This window comes from Sceloporus undulatus, chromosome 1 (genome assembly GCF_019175285.1).
Source record: "Sceloporus undulatus isolate JIND9_A2432 ecotype Alabama chromosome 1, SceUnd_v1.1, whole genome shotgun sequence".
In the NCBI taxonomy this organism is placed as follows: domain Eukaryota; kingdom Metazoa; phylum Chordata; class Lepidosauria; order Squamata; family Phrynosomatidae; genus Sceloporus; species Sceloporus undulatus.
In genome coordinates this window covers 362,026,125-362,046,438 of record NC_056522.1, presented here as the reverse complement: position 1 = coordinate 362,046,438, position 20,314 = coordinate 362,026,125, and the positions used below count along the sequence as shown (strand labels likewise).

The window sequence follows — 20,314 nt, the reverse complement described above, 5'->3', positions numbered from 1 at the left end:
TTTACAATGTGTAAGCTAATTGCCCCCAACAAGCTGGGGTATTCATTTTAACGACCTTGGAAGGGTGCCAAGCTTTGTCTATTCCTATCTTGTTTGTCTATTCCTTTGCTTGCCTCCAATTGCTCAGCCACCTTTCCGCCGGCCCCCTTCCGCTGGGAGGCCAGTTGCCGTCGCAGGGGCCCTCCAGGAGGGCTCCGACGGCGGCAGCGGGGCCCTGGCGTCAGGGGCCAGCAAAGACGGGGAGGCCTCCAGCGCTGGCGGTCCCCGCCGGCTCTTTCCTGGCCTCTGACAGGGCCTGGGGCCCCGTCAGGGGCCGGCAAAGAGGAGGTGGCATGGCCCTTGGGGGTGGAAGCTCCGCCCCTGGGGTGGAAGCTCTGCCTCCAGCATGCGGCCCCGCCCCCGGGGGTGGAAGCTCCACTCCCCGGCTTCGGCCCCCCGGTTGTCTGAGGGACACCAACCCGGCCCCCGGCTCAAAAAGGTTGCCTACCCCTGTTCTAACGCCTTTGAATGGATTACTGCCTATTACCTGCCCTTAGCATAAGAAAGTAAAAGCCTGGTGGATTTTACCAAAGAGCTATCTCAGTCAGTACTCCCATCTGGCCACAAAATTTGCAGGCTGGAGAGGATGGAAAAATGTTCCTACTATTTCTCCTCTGCACCCATCATTCAGAGGTTTATAGATTCGGTAGATCTTGTTTCTAGGAATTTGTATCAATGCTTAGATTTTTTTTTTCATTTTTAAAAGAAACACAAACAATGGTGTAAATCTTGGAGTGAACCAATAACAGAAGTGTATGACTGAAAGCACCCTAAAAGGAAAATACTTTTCAGAAGGGGCCGGGGTGGATTTTTATATAACTGGACTTATACTGCAAGTGTACTCAGCAGGGTGGTTTTAAGAAGAAAGCCCAGAGATATTCACAAAATATGACATCATATCGTCAACAATTCAGAGACAGGTTCATCCTCACAGCTGTGTTATGAAAACAGGACTGGGAGATAAAAACAAGTGAGGAAAAATGGAGTCAAATATGGACAGTATAAGCAAGACAAAAAGGTTATTTGTAATTTCATCATCACTGCAAAATGAAGCAGCCAAACAAAGGCTTTACTGAAAATCATTTGAGAGGGGTAGTGCAAAAGCAGCACCCACTACAGAACTTTATCCTGCAATCTTATTTTACAGGCTTTATTCTCTAAGTACAACTGGACACCCAGAGGAAAATATAGTGAGGCATCACTGAACATGTGCTTAGACAAACATGAGTATGTCCTCTTAAAACCTCTGAACAGATTTATAGACTATCTTGTGTCTGTCTGTTACCTTTCTGTGAGATTTCAGCTGAGAAAATACTGTGAGTTGTGAGATGTGGCTAAAGAACAACTGCATGCAAGAGGGGCCCAAAAGTGAAGTAGTCACTGATTCCATGGGAAATTTCTTTACAGACAGATGTGGTTTAGCCTTTGGTACAAGGTACTGAATGCTTCATTACAGTGCTTATTTTCATAATTTTAATGATGCTATTATTTTTTAGATTCCTATCCTGCTTCTCAACCCCCTTCCACAAGCCCATCCCCACACCACCTCCTTTTTAATCCTCACAACAATCCTATGAAATAGGCAAGGATGAAAAGCAATGGCTGACTGGCTCAGCAACACAGGCACAGTACAGACCGTCCTGAAACGGCAGCCTGCACTCGCCTGTTTTACCGGGGGAAGGATGCTGCAGCCACCATAGTACGGCATCCCTCCACGGCAAAAAGAACCTTGTTCTTCCGAGTTCTTTTTGCGGCTCCTGGGTTATGTCACGAGTGCACCACTGGCACACTCATGACGTAAGTGATGCGCAGTGAGGTGCAGATGCTGCATATTGTTTACGCCAAGATGGCACCCCCCGTGTGGATGGGAGGCTGCCACCCACTTGTCACAGGGTTCCGGAGCATGCAGTTGCTGTGCATTCCAGAACCCTAATATTGGTGGGAACAAGGTGTTTTTGGCCCATGTGTACCGGGCCTTAATGAGCTTAGTGAAAAACTGAACTGAGTTCTTCCACTCACAACACCACACTTTTCCTAAAGTTTGGTTAGCACTGTTGCATCACTTGCGCAGGTGATTGATTTAAGTCACAACAGCAAAGTAAAATGTTGTTCATATTTGCTAAAATATTCATAAAATAGGCCCATGAAAGATTTCCCACAAGGGAAAATATTTGAGATGTGAGAGGCTCACATACAGGATGTCCCTGCACCTACCATGTCACCCCATATGCTTTTCAGTCAAGCACCCCTCCTAGATTTGATTTCAAACTGTTGGTTTTATTTACAACAATTTAAATTCCCTATGTCAAGGCCTTCTATATCAACAGCTTCCTCATCCATGGATTCAAACATCCACAGCTTGAAAATAATTTTTAAATGTAAATTCCAAAAAGCAAACCTTGATTTTGCCATTTTATATATGGGACACCATTTTACCACACCACTGCATGTAATGGGACTTGAACATCCACGAATTTTGGTATCTATGGGGAGGTTCTGGGACCAAACAACAACAAATACCAAGGACCCACTGTAGTTGAAGGCTGGAAGGATTGTATCACCCATCAGATGTTGCCTTTTCAGTTTCATTTATGATACCAAACAAACCCACAACCCTTCTTTTTTTCTTACTGCCCTCGCCCCCCCTCCCCAGTAAGAGTAAAAGAATGTACTGTACAGAGCTACAGTAAACACAACTCAAGACTGTACATAGCATAACTAATCCCTCATGTAAAAATAAGGCAACACATGCTTGGTTTAACTATCCTTCCCTTTTCTTTCTAAGGCTGAACACTTAAGTAGGTCAAGAAGCCCTACCTAAGCTTCAAGTAGTGTGAACAAGGTCCACCTTAGTTGGCAGGTAATTGTCACTTATGCTTATTATTAAATTTTCAACTCTACAGTAGGTGATATTTCCATCTCCAGCCCCAGGCATAAAAACACCATGGGCCTTCCCTGGTTAAGGCTGCCTAATATTATCTGATTAGGTAAGGAAAATGATAATATAAAACTTCCATGTATGCAGTTCTCTCTCTTGGACCACTGAAAGACAAACTTACAAAACGTCACTGAATGAATATTTTTCATTCTCTTCTCCTCACTGCTAATCCCTGAAAATCCTCTATAGAAGGTCCAGAGATCCTCCTGAACAATGTGGTAATGCTAAGGGTGAGGGGGGAAACAGCTCAAACCTGGGTTTGAATCCTATACTAGTTTAACGTAAGGAAATTAACACAAGGAACATTTCCCATCACCCCCTTATGCAATTACCCTCTTGCATCCCACCTGCATTGTTCAGGAGGATTAGACAATACTTCAGACACTTTTTTTGGAGTTAAAGATGATGATGATGATAATGACAATTTCTTACCTGTTGCTCTCTTTGGATCGAGGCAAGGTACAGCAACACATAATAACATCAGTTAAAAGAGCACATAAAGCTAATACATATTAAAACCCATCAACAAATACTTTAAAATCATTACTTAATCTACATAGGCCTGCTTGAAGAGGCTGGGCTTTACTGCTGTGATTTAAACTCAGGCATTGTCTCGAGCTGATGAATCTCTTCCAGCAGGTCATTCCACAGACTGGGGACAGCCAAAGAAAGTGTCCAATTTTGGCTGACTGAAGATGTTTCCCAGAGAACCTGAGTGTACAGGCCAGATTATCCAGGAGAAGATGATCTTGTACGTAACCTGAACCCAAACCATGTACATAGGGTTGCCATAAGTCAAGACCTCTAAACCGGGACAAATGTAGGACAACATTTTCAAATGTAGGGCACATTTTTAAAAAATGGAGGACATGCAAAAAATTTGATGATTTTTTTTTAATGTTAATATAAATGCATGTTTCTTAGGTGTGATCAAAATGGAGGACATTTTGGCATTATTCCTAGACAGGCAAACTTATATATTATTAATAATAAAATTAACCAAAAATACAATAAAAAACCAAGGGAAACTTATATATTTTTAGTAATGAAATTAACCAAAAATAAAATAAAAAACCAAGGGAAACTTATATATTTTTAGTAATAAAATTAACCAAAAATAAAATAAAATAAAAATAAATACACTGAAACCAGACTGACTCTTTTACACAACCCTGCCCTGAAAAAAGAAATAAATAAAGAAGGCTGACCGGAAATGACCACTCTCCTCCTCCTGCTTTTCATCTTGTCAGTGATTCCCAAACTTGGGCTCTCCAGCTATTTTGGACTACAGTTCCCAGAATCCCTGGTAGTTGGCTAAACTGGCTGAGGCTTCTGGGAGTTGAAGTCCTAAAAAACCTAAATGAGTAGGAAGCACTCTCTTGCTGCTTGGAGCCATATGGGGCCAGGAAAGAGCCCTTTCCCCTCGCCCAGAGTCCTCCTCCATTTCGCCTCCTCCTCCGAGGCTCTTCCTCCTTAAGGGGACAAGCTCCCTTTTTAGGCTGGCGCGTGAAGCGTGGAAAGAAGGGCATGGAGGAGGAGGAGGAGGAGGAAGAGGGTAGCCGGCCGGCTGCATGAGCAGCCGCGGCCATGGAAAGGGAGCGTGCGGAGGAGGCAGCAAAGGAGGAGGAGGTAGAGGCGGGTGGTCGGCTGCTTCTGCTTCTGCTTCTGCTGCTTCTCGCTGCCCACCTTTGCCCACTGCCTCAGTCCCTCAACAGCCCACGTGGCCAGCCTGCCAGCCATAGGAGGAGCTCCAGCCTCCGATAGAGCCTTGCGCGCGCCACAGCAGAACTGGGAGTGTGGGCGCGCGGTGCACAGGGCCTGGGTGGGTGCCAAAGGCCGCAACGGTGGCGGCGGCGGCCAGGGGGGGCCACATCAACAGCCGCATTGGCAGCGGCGGCAAGAGCCACCGCACAAACAAAAAATGGCAGCGGCAAGTAAGCGCAGCGGCGCTCTAACCGGGGGGGGGGACCCGCCCTGGGAGAGAGGCAAAACCGGACCGTGACCGTGCGGCATGGTCCAAAACTGGGAAAGTCACGCCCCCCCCACCGGGATATGGCAAGCCTACATGTACAACCTTAAAGGTAATAACCAACACTTTGTACTTTGCCAGGAAACTAATTAGAAGCCACTGGACTGATTTTAATATTTATGTACTATGGTTACCTCTAGGTGTACTAGTAACCAATCTGATGGCATTGTTTTGAACTAATTAAAGTTTCCAAACTTGGTAAAGAATGAGTCCATTGTACAGCAGGATTGCAGAAGTCCAGCCTTGAGATTACTAGCATGTGCATTGCCATCTTTAGGCCCTCCACTTCTAGGAAGAGGCAGAACTGGTGTAAGAGCCAAAACTGATAATAAGAACTTATGCTGATAAAGTGCAGTAGATGTAGGTGGGATGTGAGGAGGAATGGGAAACTTTCTTTCCATGAATATTATCAGGGTAATTTATTTTAGCATTGAAGCAAGTATCTTTAGGACTGGGCTGGGAAAAATGTGGTTCTGGGGCTGACCCTCAGGTTCCTGGGATTGTTTTTTTCCCCCTGGTCCAAAAAGGGTTGAGTTATTTCTCCAGGAGAGTCAATTTACCTTTTAAATTGATTGAAGATCTCTCCTGAACAGCCTAAGGCCCTTTCACATTATACAGTTATAGCAGTATGACTCCACTTTAACTGCCGTGGCAACATCCTGTGAAATCCTGAGATTTGCAATTTAAGGAGGAGGATTTAGAATCTCACTCAGAAAGATCTAGTGCCTCACAAAATTACAAACTCCACAGGATGTAGTCATGGCAGTTAAAGGGACAAGAGCATAGTGTAAAAGGCCCAAAAGGAAGCTTGCAATTTCATTTGTTTCCATTTTCTGCAGTCTGTGTGGCCTCTGGAGGATACCAGGGCAGAAAACTGGCTTTTGTATCCACCAAAGTTGTCCCTTACAACATTAGGATGTAAGAAAGGAATATTTTGAGAAACTAGAAATCTATTAGAAGAATATGAAAATATTGTCCATAATGATTAAACATACCATTAAAAATGAACTGGCAGTGTAATACAGACATGTATGTACACATTTATGAAGATAAATCTATCCCCTGCTATTACAACTACAGATAACTTGCAAATCTAAAAAAAGACAGTTTAATAAAAAGGGCTTAATTCTACCCAACACATAAGAGGTATTATATTTCACTCTGCCATGTAGAGTTAAAGACTGTATTAGAAGTATTTATCAGAGCTGGTAAGAACTTTTACAAAGCTACACAAAATCCAATTTGCATGGTAAGATAAAAAACCATTGTACTGAACAAAAAGAGCCGGAGTTGACAGATTTACTCTTGAGATTTTCAAATGTCAGAGCAGAAAAGGAACCTTTGATTAAACCTGCCAAAGATTTAAAAAAGAGCAACTCTTATAAAGTAAACAGGCAGATTATTTAGACATTTTAGATGTGCATAACGGACTACGTTCTTTGTTCAATATTTCAGTAGCAACCACATCTGTCATTTAGCTGACCACTGTTCTCAGTTTAGCGAACAGAATGGTAAACAGGTGATCTGCTTTCACATCAAAGAAATCAAGAATTATCCCACAGACTGAAAGAACAAGATGCTAAGGACACATTTATCAACAATTAGCCAGTCATCAATGGCATAGACTACTACCCATATTCTGATTCAGTAGCAGAGGTAAAGTCTTGTTACCTTGAAAAGCCTGTCAAAATCCAAGCAAGGCAATTTTATTTTAGGCTGCAGATTTATGATCTTTATTAATAGTGACACAAACCATGTAGCCCCAGCATTCTGCTATGTTACACAATCAGCATTACTGAAAAAGAAAATTCAGTACCTCACAAGCAAATTTTATGATACATGAGTCCAGAAATAATGGGAAATTACTCAATCTGACTGATGGTTCAAATTGCCTTGCTATTACAAAAACTTTATTTTGTCATTGGCAAAATTAAATTCTGCCACTGGCAGACACTATATTTTGGGAGCAGCTTTCTATCATAAGTTGGGGTGAGGAGAAGGTAGATCTCTAGCTATTGGAAATCTCTGGGTGATCTTCAACATGTATGAAAAAGTTTTTCATACATTTTTGTTAAACAATAGCAGCAGCAAAATAGCTCAAGCCTCCTGCTACCTATCCTAAATGATACTGCTGGAGAAAGGATACAGAGGAACAGTTTTTCTGCGGAAAGACTGTGAGGTGAATTCAGTTCATCTGAATTATCTGGGATCAGAATTTTAAAATTTAGACTGCATCCGCAATACAGAATTAATCCAGTGACACCCCTTTAATTGTCATGGCTCAAAGGTAAGGAATTCTGGGAATTGTAGTTTTCAGAGACATTTAGTCTGCTGCCATAATTGAGAGAAAGGGGGGATATAAATTAATAAAATAACGACCACAAATTCAGTTCCCAGAATTCCATAGACCTGAACAATGGCTGTTAAAATGGTGTCAAACCGGACTATTTCTGCACCATAGATGCAACCTCACAGTTACGTCTTTTATAGTTGCTCCCATTGGAGGATCTTTAATTTTGTGGAAAAAAATCAAGGCAGAACCTCAGACATTTGAAGTCTGTCTGATCTTTAAATATCTGAAAGATTCTGTTTTGCCTCCCCCTCCCATCTTTGTGCTATGTCCTATTCTACATGTTGCTTAAATATGATGCAATGAGGAGCAGTGTGCAAGCTGCTAATCAAGATTTTCTGCAATACTCTCTGAATGGCTTGCAAACAAACCATTGTTAGTATCTGTTAGTCAAAGGTAGATCAAAACTGGGTTTTGTGAAGCCTTTATTTCACAAAGACAAACCAAAGTTTCACTTTAAAATTTTCTTTTAACAACCTGGCCAACTTACTGGAATTTTCTAAGGTATTATTGTTCTTATAACCAAGGGATTAACTTTCTCTGGAAGAAAAAGAAAATCTGAATTCCTTGTTATTTACAATCAGACTTATTGGGTTTGAATTGCTGATGTTTGGCAAGGATAAAGGAAGAATCTCCAGGCTGAAAAGGGGGGGGGGGGGGCACTCTATGAAAAAAAAAAAAGTTGAAAGTATGTAGATCCTTTGAGGGCTCCTACTGGTCATTGTGCATGCTATTGTGTTCCAAAGGTGTTTTGTAGCTATTCTGTATTTTCTACTTAGAAGCTCTGTAAACATCCATGAATAAGGCAACTGCATAACAAAAGCTGTATCTGGAAAAATTTGGTTGGAGGATTCTCAAAGCTCAAAGGAAGGCTTCCTGAAGGTGTATGAAAATGTGTAAAGGAAGACTGAAGCGTCAAAAGAAACCCCCTATTATTTACTCTCCAGGAAGTGCAACACTATTATTTACTGCCCCTTCCAGGTGCAAAACTAGCAAAATGTAATGCTCTTGTGTCCTACTACAACTCCATAGTAAGGGTAGAGCTTGGGATGTGTTTCTTCCAACCAAAGGCTACAGTTCCCTCTTTTCTGTAAAGGGCACACTGCCTCTTCTCCTCTGATCTTTTTTGTTACACACACACACACACACACACACACACACACAACTTGGAAAAGAATCAACTTTTCAGTAGAGCCTATTTTTGGCTCAATTTCTATTCAGAGGCTAGGGTTGGAAAGCTGGTGCCTTGGAAGAAATTCATTAGGCAAGGTGTTTGTTCTGAACCAAGTGACTTTCCAAAAATCAAAAATGAAACCCCTGCCATTATAGTGAAGGTCAACAAAGGGCAAAAGTAAATGCATAAGAAAGAAAGGTTTGGAAACGTTGTGCCAGTAGTATTATTGCTTGGAAAATGTAAAGTTTGGCTTTACAACCATTCTTTTCCTTTTAAAAAAACCCCTCTTAGTTACAAAAAAGTACACTGCTTTCTAAGTCACAGGACAGTGGTAGTAATTCACATGGCACTCTTCCCCTCCATCCCTCTGATGGAAAAAGCATGCAGTCATGCTGGGACCAGTCCACAAAACTGCTTATTGATGAAGGTCACATAAGCCGGAAAGACCCTCAGTGTTCACTTTTTGGTTTATGAAGTTGGAGGACCAAAACTTCTCATATAAGCCTGCCCAAGTTTTTAAGACCTGCAGGAGGCACTTCTCTCTATTTGACCACCTTCACAGACATGGTTGATAGGAATGTGGGAGTAGACCTTCTCTGTGGCTGCTACCACACTTTGGAGCTACCACCCCAGGGAAATTAGAAAGGCTCCTTGGCAGCAGGTTAAGCTTCAGAAACTGAAAGGTAAAAGTAAAGGTTTCCTCTTGACGTGAACGTCTAGTCGAAACCAACTGTAGGGGTGGTGCTCATCTCAGTTACTAAGCCAAAGAGCCAGCATTATCTGAAGACAACTCCAGTGGTCATGTGGCCAGCATGACTGCACAGAATGCTGTTACCTTCTCACCAAAGTGGTACTTATTTATCTATTGGCATTTGCATGCTTTTGAACTGTTAGGTTAGCAGAAGCTGGGACTAGTGATGGGAACTCACTCCGTCACATGGCACCCGGACCTCGAACTTCCAACCTTTTGACGTTACAATTGTCAGAACTGGAATCTTAACCACTAAGCCATGAAACAATGGATGCAAACTGCAGGAAAAGAGATTCCACCTTAACATTAGGAGGAACTTCCTGACAGTAAGGGCTGTTCGACAATGGAACACACTCCCTTGGAGTGTAGTGGAGTCTCCTTCCTTGGAGGTCTTCAAGCAGAGGCTGGATGGCCACCTGACGGGGATGCTTTCATTGTGATTTCCTGCATGGCAGGGGGTTGGACTGGATGGACCTTGTGGTTTCTTCCAACTCTATGATTCTTGGAAATGTAAAGAGGATGACGTGCTCTCTCAGTCCTTGCCCATCGTGGTTGACCGTTTGTGTGTGTGTGTGTGATAAAAACTTTGTTACATCTCATACTTAACACATCCCTTAAAGAGGGAACATTTCCATCAGAACTGAAATAATAGTCAAACTGCTATTAAAAAACCCTCCTTAGATCCCGATAGGAAACAATTACAGACCGGTCTCCCTTGTACCATTCTTGGGCAAAGTGATCGAGAGGCAGTCACCCTCCAACTCCAAGCTGTATTGGGTGAAACGGATTATCTGGACCCATTTCAAACCGGCTTTAGGATGGGATACGGTGTTGAGACAGTCATAGTCACCTTAGTCGATGATCTCCATCTGGGAATCGACGAGGGAAGTTGACCTTGCTGGTGCTCTTGGACATCTCAACGGCTTTTGATACCATAGACCATGGTATCCTTCTGGAACTCCAGAGGGAATTAGGTATTGGGGGCACTGTGCTCCAGTGGCTCCATTCCTACCTCTCGGGCAGATTCCAGATGGTGATACTGGGGGACAGCTGCTCCTCTAAGAGAGAGATGACATCTGGTGTCCCTCAGGGACACCACTTACATGAAACCACTGGGAGAGATCATCCGGAGACAGGGGGTGCGGCATTATCAGTACACTGATAACACCCAAATCTACTTCTCTATGTCTGTTACTGATGCAGTGACTAAGAATGGCATCTCTTCTCTGGATGCCTGTTTTAAGTCGGTAATGGGCTGGATGAGGGAAAACAAACTCAAGCTGAATCCAGAGAAAATGGAGGTACTTGCGATAGGTTCCCCAAGTCCAGGCATGGAGATTTGTCAACCAGTCCTGGATGGAATCACACTTCCTCTAAAGGACGAAGTTCACAGTTTGGGGGTACTTCTGGATCCATCTCTATAGTTATCATCTCAAGTGGATGCGATGGCCAGAAGTGCCTGGTACCAACTTCGGTTGATATGCCAACTGCATCCCTACCTGGACTGAAAGGATCTTGAAGTGGTACTTGCACTGGTAATCTCTCGTCTTGATTTCTGCAATGCGCTTTACATGGAGTTGCCTTTGTACCAAGTTCAGAAACTTCTATTGGTACAAGATTGTTCACTGGAACACCTAGGTCAAACCACATAACGCCAGTACTAAAATCTCTTCATTGGCTGCCGATTAGTTTCCAGGTGCAGTACAAAGTGTTGGTCATTACCTTTAAAGCCCTATATGGCTTGGGCCCGAGTTACTTGAAGGAACGCCTCTCCCTACACAATCCGCCCCACACTCTCAGAACAACTGGGAAGAACCTCTTGGATTATCCAAAGCCTAGACTAAGATCAACTTCCCACAGGGCATTTACTGCTATGGCTCCAAATTGTGGAATGGCTTGCCGGAGGAGATCCATCTTATTGCCACCTTAGATGCCTTCAAGAAGGCACTCAAGATGGATCTCTTCCGGCGAGCCAATCCCCCTGTTATGCTATAACAATTATAAGAAGACACTTCATTTTGAGCATGTATGGGAAGTTAGATGTTGGTATTGAATTTTTATAAGATTGATTTATTGCCATGTTTTTTCTTGGATTTTATGTCATATGAATGTATTTTAAGTGAATTGTAATTTTAAATTTAATGTTGTACGCCTTGATCTGCAGGGAGAGGCGGGAAATATACAAATAAAAACTATTATTATTATTATTATTCTATGATAAGCTGGCACGTCCCTTTGATATTAACAAAAAGGGTGGGAGCATTTATGATGCTGTACTGTTTTTAATCTGATTTACCATAAAAATTTAATTGGTTTTAATTGTTGTTATTTAATATTTTTAATTGTAATCTTAATTTTGTATATTTTTCATCATATATACTTTATTATATTCTCTGTTTTTTTCTAAGCTGTCTTGAGTCCTAGTGTGGGAGAAAGGTGGTATATAAATAAAGGGATGGATGGTCAGAGTAAAAGAGACTTCCTCAATGATTCACACATGCTTTTGTAGACACGTGTGTTTTTTCAGGTAGACATACCCACTTGGAGTACTGAAGCATGAAAAGGAAGTGAAGAGAAAGTATCATATGAACTGTTGCTTTTAGTTTTTGCCTGTCAATTCCCTTTCTTTTCAAGGAATGTCCTCCCAAAGACCTTAGGCCCACAGCCATTATATAACACAGTTACGAAGACATCACTTTGCAGCCAGTTAGAAAGGGGCAAACAGCATTCGTTCCTTACTCTTCTATTCTCCCTCCACCCACCTCTCCAACTGGTGACAGCTGTCTGTCGTGAGATAAGCAGAGCTTAGTAAATGATGACATACAAGAACAAGTTATTTCAATTGGGCTCAGAATGTACACTGCTATCTTATTACAGAGGAAATACAAAGGACTCAGTGGGAGGAGGCAGAGGAGAAACATCAATACCACCCTTGGTGGTATAAGGGAGGCCTGCCAGGAAAACAAATTTATTGAAATCCAGGCAGCAAGTTAAAACTCAGGCATTAGGGTAGTATTCATTTTGCCTTGTTATTTTAATGTTCTTTGAACACTGACATTTGTATCATGTTGGCTAATGTATTATTTAGGTGTTATACTGGCTCCTAGGCTGGGGCTAGGCTGGTTTCCTCTCTGTTGTCCTTCTGTCCTTTCATTCAGACAGACAATTAGCAACCGACTGCTGATTTGAGAAGGACTTTTAATTCAAGACTATGTTCATGTTATAATTTGTTTAATTCAGTTTTAAATCTTTTTGTGTACCTATTTTACTTTTCTTCTGAGCTGCCTTGAATTCAAGTTCTGGGGAAAAGGCAGAATATAAGCTAAATAAATAGGATAACTGTGTGATGTTTCTGTATTACTTTAATGTTTTCAACAATGACTCTAATATATGGATGGCTCAGGTACTGTTACAGTTTCATTTCACAGTTTCCAGATTGTCCCAAGTGCGTTTTTAAAAACAAATAAAAGGAGACTTAGAATGATACAAATTAGTCAAGGACAAACATCCAGAGACTTCACCGCAGATACTGCATTGCAATCTATGTTGCTTTTGCACAACTACTTTGCTTCAAAGACTCATACCAGGACCAAATGGTAAAGTTTGTATTTGAACCTCAATATGCTGCACTGAATACCCATACAAACACTAAAATTCATCCCAATATCTCATTCTTCAAGACAGCCACCACAGACCCTCTTAGAATTAACCACTTTTTTACAGCACCATGTTCAGTGGCGGTTTAAGGTTAAAAAGCAACAAAAAGTGACACACAAACAGTAAGATGAATGGGATAGTTAAATCAACCCTGTTTGGCCAGCAAGTAAATAAAGAGGGGGCTGGCCCAAGAAATTTTGCTGCTTGAACCGATGGACAAAATGGCACCTTCCCTCCTATTCTAAGTCCGAAAGCCAATTGAAGGGGCAGTTGAAATTTTAAGACTGGCAATGAAGCTGCATCCTCCACCTCACGTGAGGGCAGAAGTCTACTTTCCCAGAGTGCAGAGCAGACCATGGGATATATAGATCTCTCCTCCAAATTCTGTGTCACTGCCCTTCCACTATCCTCTCAGCACCAAGAGATCTCAGATATAGGGCTGATACAAATATCTTAATAAATAAATAGATATATATGGGATGCCTGAGATCACTACCTCACTCTGACTAATGGTAGAGGACTGATCCTGCAGTAAGAAAATGGGGGAACCCTCATTTAGGGCACCCTTCAATGACTTGCCCTTGCAGATGGTTGGACAATAAATTCCAGTTCCCTTAGCTAGCATGGCCATGTTGGCTAAAGTGATGGGAACTGCAGTCCAGCACATCTGAAGGATACAAAGATGGAAAAGGTTAATTTAGCATAAATTGTTCAAAGAATCTTGGTAACTGTGAAAGTACTACAGAAGTTTTTACATTTTTTGTTATGAAGAGAGAGGGAGATTCAGGAATAGGATGACAGCTAGAAGCATATTCTTTGTAACAGAGCAATTTCTTCTCCATAAATGGTGTTTACTTTCCTGTCCTCTAATTTAGCAGATTAATTTAGCAGAGTTGTACACAGTTTGCAAAATGTTTCCATATCTATTGCTTTGTGAAAGTAGTGAGATGCTTTCATGCCAAAGGCAAGTAGGGAAAGTAATGGAATGAAAGGAAGATGACTCTTTTACCTGGATTGGCGGCTCAATCATTATCCATGCAGGTAACATTAAACTTGGGTTTAGAGGCTGAGTTCCAACCCGGAAGTAGATACCACCAGAACCATCACAGGCCCAGATGTGCTGATTTCCACATGCCAGACTTCTAAGTTTCACAGCACCTAATTAAGAGAAAAATTGGTGTTCAAGAAGATAGAGATATTAAGTTTATTTTAATTTTAAAAAGAAAAAGAGAGAAAGAAAAAAGTGGAAAAGGGAAAGGAATGAAAATATTCCCATATGAGCTTCTTGAAATTTAATCCTACGCTGAACTTCAACTTTGATAATGACACCAACAGAGAACAGAAAAAAAATATTTTTGGACTATAATTCCCAAAAGAGCTGTGGACACAGGGAACATAGAATTCACTTTCTGCTGGCTCATTTCTATGGGACAATTCAAAGTGTTGGTTATGACCCATAAGCCACATATGACTTAGATCCAGACTATCTGAAAGACCCTTTTTCCCTGCCCAAGTTTCAAGGTGTCCAGAGGATTCCTTTCTCTCTGTCCCACCACTGCCACAATCCCAGCTGGTGCAAACACACAAGGAACTTCTCATTAGCTACTACCAGACTGTGGGACTGCATCCCACAAGATTGTACACTGGCTCCCTCTTTGCTCCTCTTCTGCTGGTAGGTAAAGACCATCTTATGTGTTTGGTGATTAATGTGGTGGTGGAGAAAGAAACCTGAACTCTTCCTTGTAGCCAAGATGACCAAACTGAGGCTGTACTTTGGCCACATTATGAGAAGGCACAATTCATTAGAAAAGACAATGATGCTGGGGTTGGTACAGGGCAGTAGAAAGAGCAGAAAATCACATGCCAGACTGATAGACTCAGTCAGGGAGACCTACAGGACCTGAGCAGAGCAATGGAGGATAGTGGAAGTTGGAGACGTCTTATTCACAGGATTGCCATGAGTCAAAGGCAAATAAACAACAGAAGAATCTTGAGGAGGCTGCTACACTTTTAATGTTACTGCTAAAATGTTTTAAAATGCTTCTTATTGTTTTAAATTATTTGTTTTAACATGATGGCTAATTTACTTTTAAAAGCTTTTTAATCGGGTTTTTGGCAATATCTTATTTAGATCTCGGGTTCCATGCCATGAGAAAAGCAGGAAATTAAATAAATAAGTACTGGTAAGCAACTCTTCCTAGAGGCTGACTTGATGATAATTAACAACCCTTTCCCAACTTCTGGAAACTAGCATGGCTCAAAGTGAAGAACTATTGTGCAGCTAACAGCAGCTTCTAGAGAATGTGTATGATTTTGATTAGCAATACAGGGATAGTAAGACTGAAGCTTAAACACCTTTTCTTCTAGTGCAGCTGATCCAATCAGAGTTTAGTGACACGTGCAAAAGAAGTTGTTACATAAGTCTACAAAAGCTTATTTTACAACTTCTTTTGCACTTTTAATCTCAAAGGTGCTGCAAGATATTGCATAATCTCAAAGGTGCTGCCAGATATTGCATACTGATATTCCAGACTAACACGGCTGTGTCTCCGAATTCTATTTGCAAAGTTTAACATTACATCCTACCCCACCCTGTGTCTGTACTTTACCCAAGTTGCCTGAAGCAGCAGTTTCTTAATGGTATAGGTCTTTTGAGAGTGCATGGACAGCTCCTTGCCCTTTGCTATGATGGAGTGCACTTCCATGCCTGCAGCAGACAGTACATAGGAAATGCACCCTTCCAGTGAAGGAAAGCTCATTCAATTGCCTTAGATTACCTCTTCAATGAGCTGACCAGACAACCTGATGCTCTCCAGATGTTTTAGACTTCAAGTCTGAGAATCATGAGCGGCCAATTATCAGGGATTGTGGGAATTATAGTCCAAAATACTTATTGCAGAGGCTATGTGTGGCTGCATTGTGAGATGGTGATTTTCAAATCTATTGACATGATTTTACACTAGTGTTTCAAGTGCTGAACTACGACTCTGAAAGATGAGGGTTCAAATCCCTGCTATACCACAGAAACCCACTGGGTGACCTTGGGCAAGACACAATCTTTCAGCCTTAGAAGAAGGCAACGGAAAACCTCTGCTGAATAACTCTTGCTAAGAAAACCCCAGGATAAGTCATCATCAATCAGCCTACAACAAATCTAAAATTTGTACAGAGCATTCGCACATAGAATCCAAAAAACAGGCCTGAACTGCGTGCCTGTATACAATGAAGGCACCGTTGCCTTCCTGCTCCCTGAGTTCGGGAACAGGATCACTTGAACTGAATTATTCATCACATGAAAAATCAGGTAACCAACAGGACATGCAAGTAACATTGGACCATGAAAACCAACATTAAAACCAAACAAACGAAGGGGAAATCTGAATCACTGGTTTCATTCACTTAGCAGGCCCTCTATATTAAAGTACCTTAGGATAGCAGGATGCAATGTATTCTAAAATGACTGCTGTTAAAACAACAATTTTCAAAAAGAATGGGGGGGGGGAATACAGTCTATGCAATGTAATTGGACAGAAATTCTGTGTATAAATTAGAAATGAAGTTTTCACATGACCTCAAGTGAACTTTTCCTCGGAACCAGTCATGCTTGCAGGCTAGGTCTATAAATACATTTCAGTGCTTAACATTCCAAATGTTACTAGGAAACAGTGGTTCTGGGATGGGCCTATGGGATAAATATTTCAAGGTTACCCAAGCTTTCTCTTCTAGTCCATAGTACAAGTCAAAAGCTCCTTTCTAAAAAGGCTGGGCCATCAGCAAGTTATTTTACATTTTATTAGTCAAACAGCAGCATCAAAACTTTTCCTTAGGACTGAAATAGAAAGTGTAAAGCTGTGAAATAACTCTTTAAGTCATTAGTCAAACGCCTACCAACACAGTACATATTCCTAGAAATTTCAACTATGTTATTTACATTGAAGAAGGTGTGAAAAATACTTTGAGGTTATCAAGCAAGAAGTAACATTCTGATTTAGAGTGTCCATACTCTATGCTAGCAGTACTTAGGGAAAAATAACGGTTGCAGTTAGATACAATGGACAACTGTGACGCTCACAGTATCATTATGACAAAATACCAAACTTAAAAGATTAATGCTCACAGCCAAAGTTAATCTCACCCATAAACAGAATGTTCTGAAGTGTGATTAGGATATGCCATTACCAGATACAGTGTTCCTCTTAACAAATAAAAGCCTAATAGTCTATTTGCATTAAAGATAGTAAACTACAGAGCTGTAAGCAAAATATCTTACAGTCCATCCTGTTATTCTAGTCAATTCCTTGGCAACCTAAGAACTGAATGGGGAGTACAATTTTAGTTTAATTTTTTCAGACAATAGAAAACTGCAAGTGGCATTCTACATTAGAACAGAGTACCAAAAGCACGTTATTTATTTGTTGGTACTGAGAATCCCAGAAATGCCTTTTGTCCCAGAATGTCTGGGAGGGATCCAAGGGATATTCAGGATCCAAAGGATACTCAGACTGCTCCAGCCCATAGTCATCTCTGGACAGTCCACAGCCATCTTTCCTTGATATCCATACACTAACTTAGCTTCTCTTCAAGAATTCAAAACACCACAAATCATATAGATACTTGGAGAAATGTTTGTATCACAGATGATTATTCACAAAATGCTGCAAAGTGGAGTATGGGCACAACTTAAAATGCTGGCTAAGATCTATAAAGCGCTATGCAAGTTGGCTCCACGTTATCTGCAAGGCTGTATTCTCCCACACAAACCTGCCCAAGTTTTGGGCAAGACACACTCTCTCAGCCTCAAGGGAAGTTAATGGCAAACCTCCTTTGAACAAATCTTCCAAGAAAAAAAACCCATGATAGGTTCACCATAGAATTGCCATAAGTCAGAAATGACTCGAAGCACACAACTAAAAATAAAACAAGAGCACTAAATAAATCAGGGATGGCCAATTTTAGGGCACTTTTGACCCTGAAGACTTTACCTCTGCCAAAAATGTATTTGTGTCTTATTTCAAAATCTGCAGATACAGAGATCTTTCCCTCTAGAGGAGAATCCCTGCTCTTGGAGTCTTCTAGGAGAATAGTTATTGCTTGGGGGATTCCCTGATCCCACTGGCAGGAGAATCTGGAGCTGCAAAATTGGGATTTGGGGCTACATGCAGCATGTGGACAGCACAAGCCTCACCTCAAAATATTTGGATACAATATTGCTTGAGTGGCTTTACCAACACAGGACTGCAACAAACAGGACATTAAAGTATTGGAACTGCAGGCTTATCTCCCTTAAAAGTTTCTTGACTTCTGTATTTTAGCCGTTACATAAGGCCTGATTGGCTCAAAATAGCCACAGGGAGAAAAACAGCAATCAGCATAATTCTGCTGCTCCTCTGGGTTTGACATTCAGCAGTGCTAGTTAAAATAAAATCTTATTACTCCTCATAGCACAAAGCATGTTGGATCACAGTGGCTTCAGTGTTTGATGGCTCAGCTGTTGGTTTTGATCTAAATAAGCATCAGGGCCCTCAGAACAAGGAGTCACATATCACCTGCTATGCATTGCATAAGTGGGCACTTATTTACATGAGCCACACAATCTGATATCCAGAGACGCCCTCCTTAGGCAACATTTTCAGTTTCTCCTCTCATCCTATTCAGATTTTTCCCTTAGGAAAACTGATGATTGTTGTTCATTCAGATACTAAACTTTTTGCTTGCAAACACACTGTCAGAGCTCTCTTGGCTTTCTTTTAGAAATGCTGAGTATAATGGCACAAATGTAATCAAGTCAAATGTTAAGCTTCACGATTCAGTGAAAGTACCCAAACAGCAGGCTATACAGAATTGAAGTCTATCTGTCTATTTATACAATGTCAATTCAATAGAAGCTACCTAACTGACTTTATTTTCCAGAGGATAACATTACATTTTAAAGGAGAATATTTTAAAACACAAATGGTTTTCATTTTCACACATTATACCTGACAGTTATCTACAGACAACAGTGAACAGGGCATACCAGAGTGGGAAGCAGCCACTCTGGCTCCTACTATTGCTGGCTCCTACTATTTGTTTTTTCGCCTGCTTAATTGCCTGCTTAATTTACTGGCATAAATGGTCACCGAGGAAGTGGCAGATGCTGTCATCCCATAATGATCTTTGTAGTATTATTCCCTGCATCATTTACCCTGTATGGCAGGGGTAAGTAGCTTCTCTGGGGGTGGGGTGGGGGGTCACTATGATCACCCTGAAATCCTTTTGGAGGCTGTATCCTTCCCCTGACCAGTGGCATTCCCACCACAGAGTCCTGTGAAATCACAGAACAGAGCATCTCACAGGATTCTCTGGCAGGGAAACAATAAAGTCTGCTATTAGGAAGCTACCGTATTTATAAGACACTAAGAAGCATGACATAAAGTGGCAACTTTGGTGCTGATTTCAATGGTAAGATTTTGTTGGTAGTTATGCAACACAGCATGGGCTGCAAAAACAAAAAAAGCCACAGGGAACCACAACCAGACCTGCTGCTTGGCATCCACTCAAATATCACCTAAGATCTTCAGGGGAAGACTTTCTCTCAGTCCACCATTGCAAGCTCACTTGGTGAGACCACAGGAGACAGTCTTCTTAGTGGCTGCTCCCACCCTCTGGAACTCCCTTCCATGGGAAGCTAGGCTGGCCCCCTTCCTCTTTGCCTTTCGCCGACAAGTAAAAACGTTTTTATTCAGGCAAGCTTTTAAGAAATCACAAAAGGGTGGTTTATATGGGATGTGTGTTATGTTTTTAACTTTTGCACATGTTTATGTTAATTTTATATTGTTTTAAATAGTTGGTTTTAATTGCTTTTACATTTTTACTGTGAAGTTTTGAGACATTTTTATCATGTTGGAAGCACTATGCCTCTTCTTGAAAATCCTGATCACTTTCTTTCATTAAAAAAAAATCACATAAAACTGTTCATTTGCTATTGTAAAACTGCACTTGCTATTGTTAAATATAGAAGGAAGGAATATCAACAATCTAAGATATGTGGATGACACCATACTTCTAGCAGAAAATATCACAGACTTGGAACAATTATTAGAGAGGGACAAAGAAGAAAATCAAAGGCAGGTTTAAAGCTGAACATAAAGAAAACAAAAATAATGACCACAGAGGGCCTATACATATTCAACTTAGACAATGAGGAAACTGAAATTAAAAAAGAGTTCTCAAACCTTGGATCAAACATTGAACAGAATGGAGACTAGAAATGCCATGAAAGTGCTAGAAAAAATATACAACTGAGCACTGAAGTTAGAGTCATCCCAGCCATTGTATTCATACCTGTGACCTCCCTAATAGATCACCATATATAGATGTGAGAATTGGACAGTGAA

The 20,314-nt window shown here is 41.3% G+C and overlaps 1 protein-coding gene across 2 annotated transcripts in view; it reads right to left on the bottom strand.

Annotated features, from left to right (window-relative positions):
• Positions 1-20,314, bottom strand: part of TECPR2 (tectonin beta-propeller repeat containing 2) — a 59,721-nt gene that overhangs the window by 7,198 nt on the left and 32,209 nt on the right. For both annotated transcript variants that reach the window (XM_042446115.1, XM_042446116.1), the window contains exon 18: positions 13,948-14,096. In XM_042446115.1, coding sequence (XP_042302049.1) covers positions 13,948-14,096 — 149 coding nt within the window. The remainder of the gene's footprint in view (positions 1-13,947; positions 14,097-20,314) is intronic.